We start from the raw sequence: 24,458 nt of genomic DNA, 5'->3' as shown, positions 1-24,458 counted from the left end.
GCCCAAACCCATAGAATGTACAGATGAAGAATTAACCCTAAGGTAAACTATGGACTTTGGGTGATTATGATGTGTCAATATAGGTTCATCCTTAGTAACAAATGTACCACTCTGGTTTGGAAAGTGGATAATAGTGGAGACTATGCATGTGTGTGGGCAGGGGGTATATGGGAAATGTCTGTACTTACCACTCAATTTTGCTATGAACCTAAAGCTGGTCTAAAAAGTAGTTTATTAAAAAAAAAAACTCTATTAAGGCATCTGGAGAGGAACAAATAAGTATAAATCATTGATGACTTCAAAATAATTGCCAACTAGTTATGTTAAAAGTTAACATCTGGGGGCTTCCCTGGTAGCTCAGTGGTTGAGAGTCCGCCTGCGATGCAGGGGACATGGGTTCGTGCCCCGGTCCGGGAAGATCCCACATGCCGCGGAGCGTCTGGGCCCCGTGAGCCTGCGCGTCCAGAGCCTGTGCTCCACAACGGAAGAGGCCACAACAGTGAGAGGCCCGCGTACCACAAAAAAAAAAAAACCAAAAAACAAAAAACAAAACAACAAAAAAAAAGTTAACATCTGGGCTTCCCTGGTGGCGCAGTGGTGGAGAGTCTGCCTGCCTATGCAGGGGACACGGGTTTGTGCCCCGGTCCAGGAAGATCCCACATGCCGCGGGGCGGCTGGGCCCGTGAGCCATGGCTGCTGAGCCTGCGCGTCCGGAGCCTATGCTCCGCAGCAGGAGAGGCCACAGCAGTGAGAGGCCCGCGTACCCCTAAAAAAAAAAAAAGTTAACATCTGAGCTTGAGTTGGATGAAGGAGATAATACCAGGTGCAGGAGGTCATGAAAGTTCCACATGGCCCGTCCAGTTTCAAACTGTGAACATGAAACATTTACTTCCTTAACCCTCCTGTGTCCAACCTTCTTTATACCTGACCTTGTTCCTATTTGAAGGATTATTAAAAATTGGTTTTCAAATGCCTTATTTCCATACCTATCCTAACCTGATTTCAATTCATGTAACTCTTTCTTATTGCTCTGGTTTTGATTCCTTGCTGTATCTTGTCTCTATTTAACTCAAAAGAACACAGCAATTCCTGGCCCCTTTTCTTGGCATTAACCAGCGTACGGCAAACATGTATTTAGGTAGTGCTCACCTATTTTCTCAAAAACGGTAAATTTAAGCCACTTCCGTATACTTCCAGATTAAGTTTTGTTCTCAAAAATAACACTTTTGTGATGTATTAAAATAAAAAGACTTTTTAACCTGATAAAATAGGCTGCAGAACAGTCTGGAAATAGTTACTATATAATTTACATTACATATCTATACGTATCCAAAATAACTGTGACCAACCAATAGAAACTACACCAGCAGCAATGAAAAACACACATCCTTCACACACACAGGCAATAGGGTTTTAGTTTCTGACTTCCACTGAGATCAGGGCAAGAGCTGATTTGTTTAAAAGTTAACTTTGAAAAGATCTGCTTGAAAAAAATGTTAGAAGCTTAGTACGTCTATTTGGCATTGGGTTGTTTTTTTTTTTTCCTGAAAAGTGACTTGTTTTATTCATATGCATATTAAGAGGATTGCTCAGCTTTGACTCAGTTGTCAGTAATCCTAAGCTTGCTAGTTCATCTTGGAGGATCATAAAGCAGAAACATATCCGTGAATACGTAGTTGGTATCTCCGTTGATCAATATGACAGTGCTCGCTTATACCTTCATCCTGGGAAGCAATTCCTGTACTACTCATCCTTATCACACTAAATTAGGAATAAGAGTATAAAAATGTTGTTTTCTTAAACATGACATGTTTCAAGGCTTTTTTTTCTCCTCTTTATTTAAATGCTAGAAAATAGAGGTTAAATGAGACCAGATTTGGAAAATTTCAAAAACAAGTGTTTGGGTTTTATTTGCTCCTACATATGCTTCATAACCCTTTTGAAGATAAGGGAAGATTTAAGATGCATACAGCTGACAATAACAGAAAATCACATCCCAAGCCAGTTTAAACAATGAGAAAAATGCATTATCTCACAAAGCAAGAAGTCCTGAGGAGAGCAGTTCCAGGGCTCGGTGAAGGAATAGCTTAAGCCCAGGGTTCTCTTCATCCTTTCACACTGCCTGCATGGCTCTCAGCGTAATGTCCCACAGTCCCAAGATGGATGCCAGAGTTCCAGTAGTCTCATGCTGACTCCACAACAGTTAGCAAAAATAGAATGAATATCTTCCTGTGTGTCTTTTGTTCTGAGGGTAAGTGTTCTGAGGAGAGGGTTGACAGAAAATATGCTCCAAGCCCATTTTAAAATCCATCACTGGCAAGGAAAATTGGATTACCATGACGTAGGAATGAATCAACGTCTTTTCCTAAGAATAAATCCTGCAGCACCATCACTGGCTGTTCTGCAACTGAGAAGCAAAAACTTTTCCCAGCTTTACTGAGGTATAATTGACAAATAAACATTGTATTTATGTAAGGTGAACAAGGTGATATTTTGATATATGTATGCATTGTGAAATCACAATCAACTAGTTGACACATCCATCACTTTGTATAGTTTCCTTTTGTGTGTGGTGAGAACACTTAAGATCTACTCTTTTGGCAAATTTCAAGTATATAATTTGTATTATTAATTATAGTCACCATGCAGTACATTAGGTCCCCAGAACTTATTCGTCCTTCATAACTGAAACTTTGTACCCTTCGACCACCATCTCCCCATTTCCTCCACTCCCCAGCACCTGGAAACCACCATTTACTCTCTGCTTTTGTCAGTTCCACTTTTTTAGATTCCATATATAAATGAGATAACACAGTATTTGTCCTGGGTTCACTCCCTGGCATCTCCAAACAGCCAGAATCCTTTGGACAGTTCATGGCGTAATAGTGAACATTATGGACTCTGAGAAGCAAATTATAATAAACAACTGAAACATTGCTTAATTATTCTTTACCATGTGCCATTTATTTTCTGTACTCTTTTTTTTTAAACATCTTTATTGGAGTATAATTGCTTTACAGTGGTGTGTTAGTTTCTGCTTTATAAAAAAGTGGATCAGTTATACGTATGTTCCCATATCTCTGTACTCTTTTTTTATGTTTGCTTTCACATACTAAATTTCAAAATCCTTTAGTTTGAAGATAATCAACTTACACCTTTGTGTATTTTCAGTATACACAAAATAGATATGCAATGAACATTTTTTTTTTTTTGTAATTCATTATATTGTAACTCAACAAGTCATAAATGAAATACTGTCTCTAGGGTTTGGCATAAGAAACTTGCCTCCAGTCATGAATTTCAAAACAATAAATAGTGTTTTATTTAGGTTAATGCAAGCTACTATAATTATAATTAGTCCCTAAATATGTAAAGCTAAAGAAACAAATAACAGTTTGTTTCTTGCCTGCCCAAAGATACTTGTCAGGTAACAGCAGTAATGCGGCTCACTTTCATGCAGTCATTTCTGGACCCAGGATAAGAAAGCTTCCGCTATCTTTAATTTACAAGTTTTCCCAAGGGATTATCTCTTTGCCAGCCTGCTGGAATGGGCACAGAGCATGGGGCAAGCCACGTTCTTCTTATGAACCAGGCTTAGAAATGTTACAAGTCATTTTTCACTCACGTCCCATTGGCTAGACGTGGCTCAGTCACAGTGTCACAGCCATGGGGTGTAGCTGGGAAGGGAGCCCAGTTCTGTTCCAGCAAGAGGACAACATAGATAGAGATGAACTCTTTGACACATGAGTAGCGTGTTATACACTGATGACCATGTTTATTTTTCATAATTACCCCGTGATAAAGATGTGATTAATACTCTCGTATTGCATATGAGAAAACAGACACATTCAAACAGATTAATCCATTTTTCTTTCCAGTAAGTAGTGATGCCTGGAGTTGTAATTTCCAGGTGTTATCCTTTTATGGTACATTTGGATCTCTGAGGGGAAATAAACTTCAGTTACTTGTACTCTTAAGGTTCTCTCAGTCATTCAGAGAGGGGAATGATGTGCTTTGCTTTGGCCACTGTCTGCCTGCTGCAGGAAGTGTCTGTTCTCTTACATATTGAAGCCTCAGTCACCCACTGTGCTTGATGCTTTAACATGCAGCCTTATTGCCTCCTCTGCCCTCCGTATCAGTCCCACCTTTATCCACTTGCGTTCCCAGAAATTTCCACAAAAGCTGCTTTCACTCAAACCCTGTTTCACGGTCTGCTTCTGAGAGAATCAAAAACTAGGATAATTAATCTCAAAAACAATTTTGAGTGAAAAAAAAAAGTTGCAGAAGAATTCACTGAGTATCATATTACATAAAGTTTAGAGACGTGCAGAACTAAATAACATATTGTCTAGGGATATATACGTATGTGATAAATCATTTTTTTAAAAGTGTGAAGGAATGAAACACATAGTTCAGAACAGTGCTGCTTTGTGGAAAAGCAGATGAAGGCATCGTCTGGGAGGACAGGGGGCTTCAGTGTTACTGGGAGTGTCCTGGCTCTTTTGCAGGTAGAGAGTATATTGTGTATGTTTATTATTATGATTTATAAGTTACAAGTGGATTAGCACACATTTATTCAGATGAATGTAATAATACATAATATTAAAATGAATACATTGAGTAAAGAACATTAAAAAAAAATCTCTATGGTCTAAAAGAGATAAAGTAGGTGTCACCTTAAATCCTTGAATTTCAGTGGAGGATTTACGGACAGCTGGACTGCAACTTAGTGTTTCTAAATGGATGCTGTCCAAGGAGAGAGAGATCAAGAGCACACAGAATGGCTCACCTGACAAGGTTTGTCAGGAAAAAACACAGAATGCCCAGTTACATTTCAATTTCAGGGAAGCAACACATAATATTTTAGTATAATTATGTTCCTAGTATAAGTATGTCTCACTTTAGCCTGGTGATGTCTGTTTTATTTATGTCTTTTAGCCCAGTGGGTATATAGCTTTTTTTTTTTTAATGTTCTTTACTTAATGTATTCAAATATTGCATGGGATATACTTATACTAAAACATTTGTGGATTATCTGAAATTCAAATTTAAGTGAGCATTCTATTTTGGTTTTTTCCCAAATCTGATAGTCCTACCAATGAGCCTGCAACATCAGCATTCATAGGATCCTAACACAGTTGTTATGAGTGAGAAGTTAGACATTTACCTCCTTTTATGTCTCCCATGTTTGAACAAGTGAGAGTCGATTAAGATATAGGCATTAGGGCTTCCCTGGTGGCACCGTGGTTGAGAGTCCGCCTGCCGATGCAGGGGACACGGGTTCGTGCCCCAGTTCGGGAAGATCCCACATGCCGTGGAGCGGCTGGGCCCGTGAGCCATGGCTGCTGAGCCTGCGCGTCCGGAGCCTGTGCTCCGCAACGGGAGAGACCACAACAGTGAGAGGCCCGTGTACCGCAAAAAAAAAAAAAAAAAAAAGATATAGGCATTAATTGAATATTATAAGTTACTTTGATTTTAGAGTAACTTGATCCTTGCCTCTGAGTGTCCTTTCTCATATGTCTTTCAATTTACAGGGCATTTTTTAGCCTTTTCAAATATAATAACCATACTAAGCATCAGAGAAATGAACTTTAATTAAATTCAGTTTCTTCACACACATATATACGTAGCAGCTGTCATCTACTTCCTAGGGGTGTAGTACATGTGATCAAAGAAAATTCCCTAAGATGAAACTATCAAAATACTGGTTTTAGAAATCAAATCCATCGAACTGAAAAGTATACACAATATTACTTACCATATTGCAATTTCATGTCATTTAGGAAAAGTAGAGTATTAAATTTTTAATTACTAGCTCCTCCTTGACAATGTGTAATGAAAATAAATACTAGAAGTTGACATGCAATAAAAGTAGTTTTGATTCCAGTGTGTTGATTCTATTTTCAGGCACAACTTATTATAAAACAAGTCAAATAAAATGAGATAAGCTGGCTAAAGGATAGGAAGGAAGCTAAGCCTAACAAAAAGAAAAAAGAGTGAATTATACTAAAAACTCTTTAATCACATTAATTTTCACATTAACTATTGAAGACAGGCAATGCACAAATATAGCAAGTTAAATTACCATTTTTATATCTTCCCCTTAATTCTCTAGGAGAACAGAAAGAATATATTATTTGTTTAAGTTGCAACTGACTAGGTAGAGGGGATGGTAGTTGTGGTAAATTTGATGATAATGATACTAGCAGCTAAGATGTATTAAGTGTTTTAATCTGTGCAAAGTAAATGCTGAATGATACATTATATTATCATTTATTACTCAAGTCCATAATATTAATTGCTTCCATTTACAGATAAGTAACCCTCTCAAGGTAACAAAACTAGGGAGTAATTGAATAAGGATTCAGTCCCATGAAATATGACTTTCCAGTAGGAATCCATAGATATAATTCTTGTGTTGGAGCTTTAAGTGCTAGAGCCTTTCTAAAATGTCCTGTTTCAATCCCTGTAACAACTAGATCTTTCCCAATTTTTAACAGAGAAGCAATTTAATAATTATGTTAGAAAATTATAGACTTCTTCATTTGCTAGATATGTAATACATATAAGAATTGAATTGCTATACTGAATAGGACTATTGTACTCCAAAACACACAAAGAAGGTATTAACCCCATAGAGATTATCATGAAAAATACATTTATAACACATGCACACACAGATTGGGGGTTTAATCCCAAAAAGGGTACCTAGAGGATTGAAGCTGTACTCACTGTAGAAAAATCAAAACATGATCATCAGCAAAGAAACATATAAAAAGATGCTCCCCATCATATGTTATCAGAGAAATGCAAATTAAAACAATGAGATAGGGCTTCCCTGGTGGCACAGTGGTTGGGGGTCCGCCTGCCGATGCGGGGGTGTGAGTTCGTGCCCCGGTCCAGGAGGATCCTGCGTGCCATGGAGCGGCTGGACCTGTGAGCCATGGCCGCTGAGCCTGCGCGTCTGGAGCCTGTGCTCCGCAACGGGAGAGGCCGCAACAGCGAGAGGCCCGCGTACCGCAAAAAACAAACAAACAAACAAACAAAAAACAATGAGATAGCATGATGCATCTATGAGAATGGCCAAAATCTACAACACTGACAACGTCTAATACTGACGAGGATGTAGAGCAACAAGAACTCTCGTTCATTGCCGGTGGAAATGTAAATGGTGCAGCCACTTTGGAGGACAGTTTAATAGTTTCTTATAAAACTAAACATACTCCTACCATATGAACCAGCAATCATGCTCCTTGGTGTTTACCCAAAGGAGCTAAAAGCTCATGTCCATACAAAAACCCTGCACGTGGATGTTTACAGCAGCTTCATTCACAATTCCTGAAACTTGGAGGCAACCAAGATGTTCTTCGGTAGGTGAATGGATAAATCAACTGTGGTATATCCAGACAATGAGCTACTTATTATTCAAGGGCCAAAAAGAAATGAGCCATCAAGCCATGAAAAGACCTGGAGGAACCTTAAGTGCACATTACTGAGTGAAAGAAGCCAATCTGAGAAGGCTACACCCTATATGATTCCAACTATATGACATTCTGGAAACATCAAAACTAAGGAGACAGTAAAAGACCAGAGGTTGGGTTAGGGGTTGGTGGGGGCGGAGAGGAAATGACTAGATGGAGCACAGAGGATTTTTTAGAGCAGTTAAAATACTCTGTGGGCGCAAGAGGGAAGAGATATGGGAACATACGTATAACTGATTCACTTTGTTATAAAGCAGAAACTAACACACCATTGTAAAGCAATTATACCCCAATAAAGATGTTAAAAAAAAATACTCTGTGGGATACTATGAGGTGGGATTCACGTCATTATACGTTTGTTCAAACCCATATTCTATATGTCATATAGTAGTAGACATATGTAATTTAGCAGTAGCTAAAACTATATATATTTACTGTCTAGTAATACTATATATTTACGACTCCCAGAATTCCACTAAAGGTGCTACTTTAAAAATGTAATATAGTAGTACAAAATTAATGTACAATAAAGGCACAAGACATGGCATGCTTGTGAGCAAAGAGATTAGTAAACATAAAGGTAAATCTAATCATAAAGTTAATAATAATGGATGATTTTGTAGCATCTAAAACATACATTATTAGACAACTAAAAAATAATCTCTATAATAATAGTTCTGTTTAAGGCAGTCTTCTTCACATCTGATGATGTAATAATATGGAAGATAATAATGAAATGTTCAGAGTTATAGGTGTTCTGAGTGCTCTCTATACGTTGGAAGATTGGAGTTTTTATATAAGGTGAATTTTACAAGTTGACAAGTCAAAAATTTTCTTGTTTAATTTCACTACCCACATCATTAAACCTTCTAGAGCTTTACTACTCTTGTTTTAAAAATGTGAAAATAATTCTGCACCTTTCACTTTGCTAATATCAAATGAAATATGAATGATACAGTGGTTTGAAAGTCTTAATGTACAATAGAACTGAAAGAAGTATAGGGAGTTGTTCAACGGGTATAAAGTTTCAATTAAGCAAGATGAATGACTTCTAGAGACCTGCTGTGTAACATCATGCCTATAATTAACGATACTGTATTGGGTACTTAAAAAGTTTGTTAAGAGAGTAGATAGATCTCATCTTAAATGTTCTTAGTATAAAAATCAAAATAAAACAAAAGGGCATGAGGAAACTTTCAGAGATGACAGCTGTGTCTATTATCTTGATTGTGGTGATGGTTTCATGGGTACATGCATATGTCCAGATTTATCAAATTGTAACATTAAATATGTGCAGTTTTTGTATCAATAAAACTGTCACAAAGAATAAGATTTATATAACCACATGAGATGGTTTTTTTATGCATCTACTTGGCTAGGCTGAAAAGCATTTTCCAGAATTCCCTTTCCTGTATGCCTCTCATTAGGATGGGCCACAAGAGAATTTTTTTAATTGAAGGATAGTTGATTTACAATATTATATTAGTTTCAGGTGTACAGCATAGTGATTCAGTATTTTTATAGATTATACTTCATTAAAACTTTTTATGAGGGCTTCCCTGGTGGCGCAGTGGTTGAGAGTCCGCCTGCCGATGCAGGGGACACGGGTTCGTGCCCCGATCCGGGAAGATCCCACATGCTGCGGAGGCGGCTGGGCCCGTGAGCCATGGCCGCTGAGCCTGCGCGTCCGGAGCCTGTGCTCCGCAACGGGAGAGACCACAACAGTGAGAGGCCCGCGTACCGCCAAAAAAAAGAAAGAAAGAAAAAAAAGAAATAATGTATAGCAGCTCACAGGATCTCCACATGTTATCTGACCATGGAGCGAGGGCTGTGACTGGGAGAATTAAATGGAAGCCATTCAAACTGGCTCTGCCTTTGTCTTCTGGTTTTGTTTTTACTTTTTTTTAATATTTTACTGAAGTTTAGTTGATCTACAATGTGTGTTAATTTCTGCTGCACAACAAAATGAACAGTTATACATATATATTCTTTTTCATATTCTTTTCCATTATGGTTTATCACAGGATAGTGAATATAGCTCTCTGGGCTATACAATAGGACTTTGTTGTTTATCCATTCTATATACAATAGTTCGCATCTGCTAATCCCAAACTCCCACTCATTCCCTCTCCCCCTCCCCCTTTCAAAGGCTCTGCCTTTGAAAATAGTAAACCAAAGGCAATACAACATTCCTGGAGGGACTGCAGAACTTACTGCTGTCATCAAGGACTTAAAAAAATGGTGGTTCCATTCAAGTCGCCTGTTGTGCCTGTATAGAAAACAGATGGGTATTGAAGAATGAAAGTAGATTATTGAAAATTTAATCAGGTGGTGACTCCAACTGCAGCTGCTGTTCCGGATGTGATTTCTTTGCTGGAGCACCGAACACATCCCCTTGTATCTGGTAGGTAGCTATTGATCTGGTAAATACTCTGTACCAGGCAAGCTATGGTGTGCTGGCCAAATCCAGCATGTAGCCTGTTTTTGAAGAGGCCTTGAGCTAAAAAATATTTTTACATTTTTTAAGAGTTTAAAAAAAGTAAAGAATATGTGACAGAGTCCATATGTGGTCCTCAAAGCCTAAATTATTATCTGGCCATCTACAGAAAAAAAAAGGTTTGCTGACCCCCTGTGGGGCTTTAAAGAAAATATTTTTATGTTTCTGCGTTTTGAGGACTTTCAGAGCAAATTTTACTCAAACTTGGGATCTGAGCTGAAAGCAAGTGTTGGAAAGTAATTTATGAGTGTTCAAAAAAAAAAAAAAATCTCGATGTATTGCCAAGGTTATCACAAGGAAACAAGAATTTACTATAAGGCCTACTCTACTTTTTTCCCCAACATTCATTTTGAAAAATTTTAAACCTACATAGAAGTTGCCAGAATAGTACAACTGGTGATTCTAGGTGAAGGGTACATAATACCCATATGTCCTTTACTTAGAATTATCAATTGTAAACATTGAGCCACATTTGCCTTACTTATTTTTCTTTCTAATATACACAATAAGAAGTCTTTATAATGTGTTTTTTTAAAAAAGCTAGAACACCCAAAACTGATGAAAAGCAGAGTTATTGGGGCAAAGCCATGGTACCATCTCTTCTCTTTCTAACGGGCATCACTGCATGGGCACTGGAAATTTTAGTTCCTCGTGTTTTCTTATTATTCTACAGTCTGAAGTCAAATAATCCAATTTCCTAGTGAAGAAACTATTCTTGAGCACAGGAGTCCCATTATCTAGAACTGCACTGCACTATAGGGTGGTCCAGCAGAAATGCCCTCCTGCAGAGCTGTGCTTTGGCTGTTTCTGGCTTTGGTCTTAACATTACTAAGTGGACATCTTGGCACACAATTTATATTTGGGAACAGCTACTGGTCACATAAAATCTTGTTTTACATTAAATTGTGTAGAAGCAAGAAGCACAACTGTGCATATACTTTTGCATTTTAAATTTCATTTTCCACACAAATGACTCATGAGGATGAAGTGAAAGTCTGAAACCTTGAGGGTCATATCTCCTTAGACCTCCCGTCTCACACGCCACCTTACAGAAGGGGTTGATTTCAGTCCCCTGAGCCATCGCTCATCTTGAGGGGAAATGAGAAGTAAATCATTCCAGCTGCACATAACCTACTTTCTTGTGTTCAAGAATAAAAATCACTTTTCTGAAGCTGCTACTGCTATGCCAGTGAGTTGACTCACAGTCGGCCAAGGCCGAGGGGTCACAATGGGGCTATTGAAGCATGTCATGCTCTTGCACCATCTTTGACTTCTGAAGGCTCACAAGGAAATCACAAAAAATACAACTTCTCTCAAAGGCACTGACACTCTGACCCCTCCTACTAATCAGTTAAGCCATTGGTTTACCACGTGGAGTACACGTCAAAATCAACCGGGGGAGGTTTTTTTCTCTTTGTTCTGGCTTCAAGCAGTTGTTCATCCAAGACCAACCAAATAGATTTTCTAGGATTTATGTATATTTCATCTGAGGCAATCGATGCTCTTGTAATTCTGATAAGCCCTGCTGGTTAAGAATCCCTGATAAGTCCTACTCGTTAAGAATCCTTGACTTAAAATATAGTAAATATTACAAAGTCTTAACAATTTTAGATGGACATTTGCAAAAGAGATATTTATTTTTCCATTGTATTTGAGGGGCGGAGAATGTCTGATTACCTAAAAGTTTCCATGTTCTTGCCTCTAATCTATTCTTATTTTCAGTGACCATATAGATTTTAAGATTTTAGATCCTAAGCTAAATAATATAACAATCTTCCATATTAATACATATTTTACATGTTTTATAAATACAAAAATATTTCCAAAGCTTATGATTCTTTTATGTTAATTATCTTTTTTTATTGCTTAAGTCATTAAGCATTTAGATACTTTTGGAACATGCATTTAATATCTTCAACTAAAAATGTGTGCTTTTGATTTTTTAAAAAATCAGAAACCTTCAACTCTAACACCCTAGTGATAAATACATCATTACATAAATACACTATATTCAGTTACTCATTCATTCATTCTACAAGTCTTTACTGAATGCATAGTTCATGCCAAGCATGTTTTAGCAACTGGGAGTATAGCCTTGAAAAAAAATAAAGTCTGACCATTCAGAGCTTACATTTATTGTGTATTTGAGAAGGGAAGCAGGCAACAAACAATGGATAATATTATAAAGAAGAGCTTATACAAAATCAAGCTGCAGAATAAAGGGGTTAGGGAAAGTGGGAGGCCAGGAGGTGTAATCCATACAGACTGGTTAATAAAGGTGTTAATGGGTAGGTAACCTAAAATAAGGAGAGAGTGAGCTGTGAGGACATCCAGGAGAACATTATTCCAGGCAAAGGGAACAGCAAGGACAAAGAAGCATGCTTGGTGGGTTTGGGGAACAGCGAGGGGCAGAAGGCTGTAATGGAATGAACAAGAGGAGGGGGGAGGTAGGGAGGAGAGAAAAGTGGTAACGAGTGGGGATTGAGAAAAAGCATTATAGGCTGTATCAGTTGGCTAGGGCTGCCATAACAGAGTACCACAAACTGGGTGGCTTAAATAACAGAATTTTACTGCCTCACTGTTCTTCTGGAGGCCAGAAGTCAAAGGTCAAGATGTTGTCAGGGTTAGTTCTTGAGGCTGTGAGAGAGCATCCATTCCATGTCTCTTTCCCAGCTTCTGGTGGTTTGTTGGCAATCTTTGGTGTTCCTTGGCTTGTAAAAGCATCACTCCAATCTGTGCCTTAATCTTTGTATGGCATTCTCCCTGCATGTGTGTCTGTCCCCAAATTTCCCTTTTTGTGAGGACACCAGTCATACTGAATTAGGATTCACCCTACTTCAGTATGACTTTATGCTAACCAATTATATCTGTAACAAACCTATTTCCAAATAAGGTCACATTCTGAGGCACTAGGGGTTAGAACTTCAATGTATGAAGTTTGGGGGACATATTTCAACCAATAACATAACCAAAAACATGGGTATTATGCTGAGTAAGATAAGAAGCCACTGGAATGTTCTGAGCAGACAAATGCCACGATCCTCCTTGTATTTTAAGAGGATCCCTTTAGCTGCTCTTTTGATGGTGGACTGCAGTCAGGCAAGGGTGGAACAGCAAAGCCTGGTAACGGATACAGCAGCCTGAATAGAGACGGGAACCTGGAAAATGGTGTGAAGCCTGACTTCTTTAAAGATACAGCTAAGGCTTCCCTGGTGGCACAGTGGTTAAGAATCCTTGCCTGCCAATGCAGGGGATACGGGTTCGAGCCCTGGTCCAGGAAAATCCCACATGCCGCGGGGCAACTAAGCCCGTGCGCCACAACTACTGAGTCCACGTGCCTAGAGCCTGTGCTTCGCAACAAGAGAAGCCACTGCAATGAGAAGCCCGCGCACCGCAACAAAGAGTAGCCCCTGCTCGCGGCAGCTAGAGAAAGCCCGCGCGCAGCAATGAATACCCAACGCAGCCAAAAATAAATAAATTTTTAAAAAGAGATACAGCTAACAATTTCTCACAGATTAGATATCAGGTGTTGAAGGAAAGAAGCTATGGATAGATCCAGGGTTTCTGACCTGAGTAATAAGAAAAACGAAGTTACCATTTACTGAGATGAGAAAGACTGAGTAAAAGCAGGCATTTGGTGGAAAAATCAAAGTGTTTAGGACATGGTGTTTGAACTGCCTATTAAACACCCAAGTAGAGATGTCAAGTCAGATATACAAGCTGGAGATACAGATTTGTGAGATTTTTAAAATCAAGAGACTGAATGAGGAGTGATGTTGAGTACCTGCTAGTAGTCTCATTGACCACTTGGAAATTCTCTTTTGTAAAGTTCCTATTCCCATCCTTTGTGCATTGTTTACATTGGGTTGTCTTTTCCTTATTGATTTACAAATGTTCTTTGTATATTCTGGATAGAAGTCCTTTGGTAGATGTAAAAATTGTGAACATCTTTCTTTTCACTGTCTAATGGTGTCTTTTGATAAAAAGAAATTCTTAATTCTAATGAGATTCAATTGATACTTTTTTTCATGTTAGTCATCTTGTATCCTCTTTAAGCAATTGTTCTACACCAAAGGTCAGGAAGATTTTCTCTAAGAAAATTTTTCGTATTTAGGTCTATGATCCATTTTGAATTAATTTCTGTGTATGGTGTTAGGTGGGATCAATCAGTGGTCACTCTTTTTCCCCATGGGATGGCCAACTGATTTAGCATCATTTACTGAAATCCTTTTCCCCACAGAAATTTAGATAAGAAAACAACGTACAGCACTTACTACTTCCTGGAAATACTGTGTTTTTCCAGATAGAGAGCTAGGAGATCATCATTTGGCAGTAGAGTGAGCAACGTGGTCAGGAGGCTCTTAAACTATCGTTCCCTGTGGCCGTACGTGAGTGATTCTTAAATTAATCCTGAAGCAAGGAACTTGGCTTTTGCAAGTAAAAAAGGAAAATGGTTACCTCAGTCACATACTGTTGGCTTCAGGGAGAAGGCTCTCTGCAGAGCTGTATGCTCCCTTCCTGTTTTCCCATGCTGTCTCTTTCCTATAAGGACCTTTCCGAAGATCACAGGCAGTGGCCAACGTCTTGACATTTTTCTACCGAGTCCCATAAAACTTCAGCCTCTTTATGCACATACATGATAACACCACTGAGTTTAAGGTTCCCAACTTCACTCCTGAGAAGGGAATGGGGGCAGGACAAGCCACTGCTCCCCCCATCAGAGATAATGAGCAAGGGAGGTTAAGTGACTTGTTCAGATTTAAACAATTATTGAGCGATTCTACTCAGATATCAACCGCAGTTTATCTCCAAAGGCTCTTTAAACTATACTTCATACTATACATTTAAAAATATTAATCAGAAACTAGCACACCATTGTAAAGCAATTATACTCCAATAAAGATGTAAAAAAACATTAAAAAAAGATTAATCATCAACAACTTTCCTCCATAATATCTGAGGAGTACCTCATAATTTAATAAATAACTGGATCTTTCCAGAAAAAAAATGTTCCCAGTGTATCTTCCTAGAGGTCCTTAGGCACCTGTGGAAATTACCATTATGCTTCACAGTTAATATTTAAATCACTCTATGTATTTACAAGGACCATAGAGAAAAACTCATTATTTTGAAGGCCAGCAATTCACAATTTGAGATCATACTGTCAACTGAGAGGAATAAACTGTAGTAAGCATAATAATTTGGGCAAAAGAGGTTTATATGATAATCCTGAAAACTAAACTACCTAGTTTTTATTAAAAATGTGAAATTAACCTATGTCCAAAAATAGGGTGAATTTTGTAAATTCTTTTACTCCTTTCAAAATCACCTGTTGTACAAAAAGGGAGTAATCTTTTACTTTACAAAAATCTTTAATATTAAGTCCTTCTATCAATTATTTGGTTTAGAACAATAAAGTATTGTTTGGAAAAGTCATACAGTCCAGAAGTCTCAATAATGCCAATTCAGAATCTTATAGTTTCCTTAACAGTAAGTTTAAGAATAAAAAGGAGACAAAGGAATTTAACACAGATTTATCAGTTACACAGATTAGTTTTGAGTGTACAACATCAAAATAATAAATGTCACTGTATGAGTCATTAAAATCTGATCATTTACTGTAGTTGTGACTGGATTCTTATGGTTTGATATAGAATTTCTACTAACGTCAAACATATGTTCAGAAACTGCAGAGTATCAAACAACTTCGAAGGAAGAAAACCACTGTTCCATAAATCTTTAAGTGACCCTAGTGATGAAGACAGGGATGCCGGATCGATGTGAACACTCTGAATGAGAGGGAAAATATCCTCAGTTCCTATTACATATTCATCAGTTTCACTTGACTACTTCATCCACCCAACTAAAATTTACCATATAAAAGCTGGCCGACACTCTTTTGGGACTTTTTGCTGGAAAGGGAAGGGACGGTTGTGAACGTCGGCGTAGAGGGTGGCTTTAGTGCTTGCATTTATGGCCTTATGCCGGCTTATGTTTACATATTTTCCATGTGGGGATTCTGACCCTCCCCCAGGAAGCCGGCTGTGTCCCTGGAGATTGCTTTCGTCCAGAGCTCCCTCACGTTGAACTGCTCCCCCTCCATGTCATCCACCCACAGACAGTCACAGACACGCTGAGTAAATCCCAACCCTTCATACTGATGCCAGCTGTATTGTCCTGGTCTCCTACCCTCGGAGTCCCAAAGATCCCAAAGATCTAATAGCAACAATTAGATGCTGAACAACAAATTATATGAGAAGGGAAACTAAGAAAAACAGAAAAGTAGAAAACTTACAAATGAGCGCTTGAAGTAAGCCCGAGTACCAGTTATTGCAGCTAAAAACTCCATGAGGACTGAGGCTGTGACTGCCGTTTATGGCTGTATCCTCAGGAGTACGTAGAAGACATGTAATAAACATTTGCTGAAAGGATAAACTGCAACAAAATAACAGCCCCTTTTTTTACTACCTGTTTAAAACATCTTTTCTGTTTATAGGCATGGACTTAGAAAAAAGTTGAGGGCTCTTATCAGAAGAGGCCCGTCCTAACCAGTCAGTCTGCACACATGCACAGGCTGTGTGGAACCAATTCTGTGGCTGTTATTCCTTTGCCAGAGTGATTCTCACTAAAAGATATGCTCATGGCATAAAATGGGAAAAACAAATGACAAAACATTAATCTGCATAAAGTTTTGTTTTTTCATAATATACTTTCCCCATTTGTTTGCTATTTTAAAAAAGAAAACCTTGAGGCTTTAGATTCCCATTTTAGTGACAGTGAAAGTGAGGGGTGGTTGTGTTGTGTCCAAGATGACACTCTGGCAGTTGGATCAAGGACTCAAATCCAATTATTCTAGCTTTAAACTCTGTAATTAATATTTAAAATGGTCAGGTTTTACAAATACAAAATATATCAAACCTATGAATCTCAGGTTCTTCACCTTCAATATGAAAGAATTAGATTACAATCTTATCTCTATCAAGTCTGTTTAAATTTTAAAACTATTTTCTATAATTACAAATAACTTACAATTAATAAAAGGAAAAAAAAAACACTGTGGAAGATGAAGTCTCAACTGTCCTTTTTGCTTTGCATAGAGAATTATTTACATCCCAGACAACCAAAAGATAAATGGTAAAAATAACAAACGGTTACATGTTTTCAATTAATTTATTTTAGAAAAATGAAGATTTACAATTGGTGCCTTAAGGCAGGATATCATGAATTCAATGCGTTAGTAACACAAACTTTCAAAACCCTTTATAGATTAGTCCAAAGTAGAAAATTATTTTTTGCCCACTCTTGGACTCAGACACATTCAGAAAAAATATATATTTATAAAAATAAAATGGCAAACCTAATCCCACCAATTAATTGATAGTCTTAACATCCTACAATTGTTTATTTGAACACTCTCTATATAAAAAGAATAGCTGAGTGATTTTTCCCTGTCCTACTTCCATATCATATGAAGCAAAGATGAAAATATTTAAATTACTTTTTGCAAAATCAAAGCCCAAAAGCCCCTGAAACAAAACACAAGAAATATCAACAAGAACAAATATCCACTGAATGAAAACAATATAGCTAATTGTTTTACTATTTACTATTCATATAGACCCGTCCTTCAGCCGCTAGACATTTGGCTCTTCACGTTATTTCTAACTCAGATACCAGGGAGCACTATGTATAAAGAAGCAAGTGAAAACTCCAGGTCTAATCCACCTAAGTTTCAGATACAGAGAAATATTAACATATACAATGAAACAAAAAGGACGGCAAGCTATAATGAGGTGCACTGCTCCATAAAAACATGCACTTTCTCTCTTTGAAATATCTTTAAAAACTGTCTAAGCACCAGATTCAGCAACAGCAAGCATCTAGCATCTTGAATATTAGAAGTCAGAAACGGAACTTTATTGCAACTTAAAGAGAAGGCAAAACTCCGACTTACTGAAGGGTATTCCCCCTATTGATATGTAATCACAGTGAGATTCATCACTGAATTAGGATGATATCTATGTTCTTCTACAAGATTCATTAAGAAACCTTCCTTTATTTTGAAGTAATTTTTCCTAAAACGAAAACAGCATTTCTAGTAAACGCTGATACCACATTGAGGGGAAAACGATACTAGTGAGCAAAAACTTTCAACTTGTTTTGTGAGGATATTGTGACAATATCCTAAAGTAGAGACAAGTCAAAAGCAAAATTTTAATAAAAAAAATTATTCACTTACAAACCATCTACACTTTTTGTTTCCCAAATAGACACATTCTGAAAACACAAATAAGAATACGGGGCAACAGTATAGTGTTGTGAAAAAAGATAACAGAGAACTAAGGCATTAATTTATAGACAAGAAAATCTCGAAATACAAAGAACACTGGACTTTGTTGATACATATTAAGCTTTGCTCCTTTTTTTTTCTTTTCCCTGTTTTGGTCTTTAAATTATAGGTGTGCTTGACAAAAGACAAAACCACGCAGATAACAGACACCTGTTAGTGATAAACATGAAGAAAGAAGCCATGACATTTTTACAGCTTCCTCCTGTCACTGGTAGTGGCTAAGCTGTAACTTCCCTACCAGGCCGAGACTAACGTGAGGCATCTGTATTTAGCTAAGCTTTTCACAGCTGCAAAATAAGCTTGACTGCTGCCAACATTAATATCTATTTTCCAAAAGACTCTCTCATTACTCTTTAGAGAGAAATTTCCTTGTTAAATTAACAGCATTTATCTCCAGTTTCCATTTAAGAATAACATTTCCTTCTAGTATTTCGTGAAATTTCCTGGGACTGCATACGTGCTTCATTTATAAAAATGATAATAATTTATCATTATAAACATCAAGAACAAGTAATGACTATATACTGAAAGGTACGAGAGAGCAACTCCTAGTAACTCCTTAGGACAAAAGCACAAGAGCCTCGGGTTGGTAGTGATCAGCTTGGCATCAGAAATAGCCCCAGGCTGCCCTGGGGACCACAGCCCTAAACAGCTTCACTATCAGGACCATGAATTACATAGTTTTAAAGTGATGAAACATTTAAAAATGTTTCATAACTCAATGAATAACCACCCAGATTATAGTCACTTAATAAAAATCCTAAACTTAGCTAAAATGAAGGTCTCAAACATAAACTAATCTACCATAAACATACCACACTGTTATTTAAAAGACACCAGTTTTTGTACATAACTTGGGATAGAATTCCTATGTTATTCCGTTATGGAGAGAAGATGAGAGGTCATTAGCTGAAATGGGTAACAACGGGGAGGACGGAGAAGGTAACTGGCAGATGTCTTTAATCACTGGACATGAAGTTTCTTTAACAGGCTGATTATGCCACTCATTACTCATTATGAACACAGACTCGCCCATAATATTACACAACAGATGTATGTCAATAAATTTCATATGTGTGTATGTGTATATATAGATATACATACACACACACTAGATTATAAATTACTATAAAGTTACCATACCATAAAATAAAAACATGATATATATTACTTTTTAAAAAGCAGCAGGAGCTTTTTACCAAAGAAGAAATTTTAGACGAAATCCCAATATATAAAACAGAGAAATAAAAGTATGCTGTTCTGGCTAAAGCAGTGTAGGGGTGACAGAGACCCCCCTCCCTTCCTGCAGTGTTGGCTAAGACACCTTCTCAGTGTCCAGGGCATCATTTGAAATCACTGATCCAAGTAAATCCTGTTTCTGCTGCAAAGATTAAACATAAGACTATTTTTTTTCCCACGATATAGGCCCGTATGAAAGTTTTATAATGTAACTGAGTATAAAGGTAAAAAGTAACATTTCCTCTCCTTTAAAAATAACAAAATAAAATCACTATGCTGTATAAAACCAAATTATTTTATCTCATAATCTTAATTTGATCCTTGGAAAAAGTTATTAGTTCTCCTTAAAGTGCCTAAATTTTAAAGACTTAATTTTGTCCATATAAATCTCATCCAAAACATGAGGAGAATGGATGGTAGGAGGTGGAGGTGTTATTTTTCTCTATCACACACGTATCTTCTACCTGCCTGGCCAATTTAAATATTCTGCCCAAGAATCTTAATTTTGTCACAGAATATTCAGATAGAGAAACATGCAAATAGAACTGATCTGGTAGAACAACATCTATAAGGTAAACTTTGATGGAGTGTTTTGATTTTGTTTGTTTTAGACAAACGTTTCATCTCTTTGCTCCAAACATCTCCCCATTTACGGAAGGACTATTTTATAACCCATGCAGTTGATGTTAGCAAAATACAAACACCATGTTCTCTTCTGTAAAGGTCATGATTAAATGTCTAAATTCAATGAATAGACTCTTTAATAATTTGAAATCCTATGAAATATTTTATCTTGGTAAAGTCTCAGTCTTTCTTCTTTTCTAACACGTCTTTGGGTTCTTGCACTGCAGGCACCAGAGAGTCCCCACTCCTGGGCTCCTGTTTTTCTTTGCTCTCTTCTACCGGTTCTGGGCTTCCCGTCTCACCTTTGGACACTTCATAGCGTTCTTCTGTGTAACCTCCGTCTGCGTCAGCCGTGTAGATGCCGTAGCACATGACGCTGATGACACCCAGTGGCAGGCCAAAGAGAAAGCAGCCCATAAGTGGAGAGCTCTTGAATATAGACTGTGGAAAGATAGTTACATCCCTCATTGGTATTCTGATATAAAACGCACAAATGAATTCAAAACCACTACAGATTTCTTCCTCTTGCTGCCATCCAACTTGCTTTTAGTTCCAGTGAATCAATGTCAATATTTCCGTTGTGACCATCATGTGAAAGGCCCTTTAGAAAGTTTATACCCATGTACGTGTGTATGTATAACCAGCTATTGGCAGCAGAAAAAGGCACCAAATTGTCCACTACCTTTTCAAAAGATGTTTATTTTTCTCACATTAATCACAAAGGTCTCTTTGAGATGGCTATTATGTGCCAAGAGCTGTGCAGTTATATCCTGGCTATAGGAATCTGCTATGGAGAAGGGTGGTTATTGACCATACAATATTCTCTTCACATAACATTTTAAATATTTTTTACTTGTCTGGTTAGTAGTAAAGCAAGATTAACTTAATAATTTCCCTCAGTTTATATACTGTCTCCTTGGCTCCCAGAAAAGTAAAAGCAATTTAACTGAATAGGTTTTTCAACTATAATATATTCTATGGATTGTGACTATAACTCTTGAGAACTAAATAGACAAGTTCAGAGGAGAGCAGGGTCACTTTGGATTGAGATAATGGAAAAAGGCATCACAGAATAAAGGTGTTTTGAGGCAGAAATTTAAGCGTAAGAACAAGGCAGGCCAGGGTACAGTGTGAGCTCAAAGACTGAGGAGGAGAATATGTGAGACAGACAGAGAATTGTGAGGGGCATCACAGGAAAAGGGAAGGAAAGTGATCAGAACTGATTATTTTAGTGATACTAATTAGGCAGAGGACTGGAGGCAGGGCAAGAGGAAGCGTGAAGACCAAGTGGAGGCTAGTGCAGCGGCCACACATAATGGGATAAGGGCCCAATCCGAATCCGTAGAAAGAAGGTCACTGACAAACTGAAGGATGCACGGAGCAACTAATGAGTTATTAGCGTGACTTTACTTCCCACCAACAGAAGAAGGTTAGCTCTGTTTTGCTTTTGGCCGTAATGAACGAAAATACCCGTGGAGGAGCTCAAGACAGACAACTAGAACTAAGTTTAAGGCTCCAACAAATTGAGGGCTGCCCTGCAGTCAGGCTGACTGACAGTGGAAGCTGGGATCGTAAGAGAGATTCTTAGAGTTCTCAGCAAGAAGGCTTCAGATCCAAGGACTGAGAAGGGCAGGAGGAGGAAAGAAACTCTGAAAAACACTTTAAGTCATGCTACCAGGTTCAGTGATTCTGAATTCCAGTTAACTCACCAATCATACAGAAATGAATAATTGGAGAAACTTAATATCCACCTGATTAGTATCTTTTCTTAACGTAAATATGTACTAGTTCTTATCTTGCAAGTTAAGAATACGTATTTTTACCGAATCCTTTGAAATTCCAGATTTTACCTTAGTTAGACATAACCTATATACCGATATAGTCTCAATTATTAGTGACACTAAACACACTGTCACAACTTACCACAATAGTAGATTTGGCATCAAATACTATTCTTTTCAATCTCTGCAAAATGCTATCCCCTCCTTGGGCCTTAAATTTAACAAGAAGAAAACAATTGTTATTTCAGTACTATTATTTCATTTTTCTGTTAGGTAATCTTACAATTGCTGGTCAAGAGTTGACTACAAAAGATTACACAGAGCACCTGAAAGAGCCACGGAGTAAATATTTACTGGCTTTTCTGTCCCACCCTCCTTCTGCTCTCTTGTATGAACACGGTTTGATTCTCCTCTGAAAATGCATCCTCCCTGATCACAGTCCAAGCAGCTCGGCTGAGGCTGACCCACCCAAGTGCCGGCCTGCCCAGCTTTTCAGTTTAGCTGAGAGTGTTACGGTTGCTGCAGGATATCCTCACTGTCCTGCAGGGCAAGTCTCTCCGATGATGAAACCCAAAAAGAAAAAAGTGCTGGAAGGGAGAGGGAGAAAAATTCCGGATGAAAATCCATCAAATCCCTGCATTCAGCCATGCCTAAAGTCTGGCTCATTCCTTGAATTTCACTAACTTACAAATAGAAGGGTTCTCACTCATACAGGTGAGCATCATTTCAACAAGTGTTATTTTCACAAATATAAAATTCCTACTATGAGTGATCAAGAGTGTTTCCAAAGAAGAAATACTTGTTACTCTGTGAAGCAACTTTCAAATATAGTTTGTGTAAAGCTGAAACAAGTCTCACAAAGTAATAATTACACTTCACAAAAGCCCTGAAGTCTCTTCTCTTCTTATTTTATTCTAGTTTATTGAATTAAGATGCATGTTGGCCACAACCTGCTGAAGTGATTTCATGACCCTCTAAATACGGGCTACAACCCAGTTTGAAAATCACTGCAATATGGTTTACAGAAAAAAACAGTTAAGATTATCCATTCATCATTTCTGAGAAATATTTTGTAGGATTTTATTTGGAACACTCCACTGGGGCTGGTTTTAAATACATTTCCTGATCTTTTAAGAAACTGTGGTGCTATTCACAGGTTTTTTTAGAAAACCAATCCAAGTAACTTAATGCAACTGTATTCTTGAATCCAGAGAGGTACTAAGAGTCAGGAAGTTCACTATCGGATAGCTCTGTACCCTGCAGACCTCTTAGCATCACTAGTCCCTGACTCTAAATGCCAGTAACACCTCCCCCCATCACTATGACAACCTATGTCCTCCAAATAACATTCCACCCATTAGCAGCCTCTGCCACTTAGGTCCTGGGGAAGGTGACTGCCTATCATGTGAGAGAAGCAAGGATGGAGGCCTGCCCCTCACCCCGGGTGATGGCCGACTCTTTCTTTGAGAATCAGAAGAACATAACTCATTTCTCCTCCACCTCCTCCCATCACCCCATTGCAATTAAAGCAAAAACTCACATCTACTGTGCCATCCAAAACGTTATTAATGAACTGGACCATGTCTTCTGCATTCTTAATCTGTCTATCTAGTAAAAAGTACTGTTGGTTTGAAGTATTCAGTACAACCACAGTTGGGACTTTTAATTCACTGAAAATAGAAAAACAAAAGAAATCAAAATACATGTTAAACACAGAGACAACAAATATTCTGATACTTATTTGAATTATATCTAAATAACTAGAAGTGCAAAAGGAGGGAGCTATAATAGCTTTGCCTTCCTTTGTTTACATAAAGAAAAATTCAAATTGTGCATCAATTTAAAAAATAGCTAAATTAACATTTATGAAAACTATTAGTATACAACATCAGACAAATGAGTATTCACGATCAAACCTAAGGATAAAAATTATTATGTACGAAGTATAAATTTTGGGCAATATAATTCCTGGCCACAAGTTTATCTTAAATACCATCACTTTAATCATATACAGCCCACCTCAGTTAAAGGGCGTTCAGGCAGCTAGAGAGGGAACAGCATGGTCTCCAGAGTTACACTGCCTGTGTTCGGATCTGATGCTTTCCCACAACTTTAAGTCTCATATTTTTCATTTATAAATGAATAAAGGTGTGGGGGGCAGGGTACCTATCTTGCTACAGAAGTTAAATGAGAAAATTCAAGTTAAATATCCAGCACATTCCTTATATCAATACATAATACACATTCAATAAATACTATTCCAAATTCTCTGAACACCCACTACCCTATGGTATAATCACCCCATCCTCTTGGGTGCTTCAGTGATATACTAGACGTCAATTCAGTTTGCAGACAAAAACCATAATATTACTAATGTGTCATTTACTTCAAATAATTTCTTATCCCTTCAAGAATAGGGTTTTGCGTAATCATAAAAAGGTGCTTAATTCGGTATGCCACCTACATTATCAGTTTATGGTTATTCA

At 37.7% G+C, this 24,458-nt stretch overlaps 1 protein-coding gene across 4 annotated transcripts in view; it reads right to left on the bottom strand.

Moving 5' to 3' along the window:
- Positions 1 to 17,134: 17,134 nt before the first annotated feature.
- TMX3 (thioredoxin related transmembrane protein 3) overlaps positions 17,135 to 24,458 on the bottom strand; it is a 51,355-nt gene continuing 44,031 nt past the window's right edge. For 2 of the 4 annotated variants that reach the window (XM_032602806.1, XM_032602809.1), the window contains 3 exons: positions 23,513 to 23,642; positions 22,115 to 22,183; positions 17,135 to 20,632 (listed from right to left, as the gene is read on the bottom strand). In XM_032602806.1, the coding sequence (XP_032458697.1) occupies positions 20,372 to 20,632; positions 22,115 to 22,183; positions 23,513 to 23,642 (460 nt within the window). In that variant the 3' untranslated portion in view covers positions 17,135 to 20,371. Of the gene's footprint in view, positions 20,633 to 22,114; positions 22,184 to 23,511; positions 23,643 to 24,458 lie in introns of those variants that run through there. The other 2 variants (XM_032602808.1, XR_004345397.1) reach the window with 2 other exon arrangements.

Source organism: Phocoena sinus, chromosome 14 (genome assembly GCF_008692025.1).
Source record: "Phocoena sinus isolate mPhoSin1 chromosome 14, mPhoSin1.pri, whole genome shotgun sequence".
NCBI lineage: Eukaryota > Metazoa > Chordata > Mammalia > Artiodactyla > Phocoenidae > Phocoena > Phocoena sinus.
Note: the sequence above shows the minus strand (reverse complement) of the source record. Positions and strands in the feature narration are given on the sequence as shown.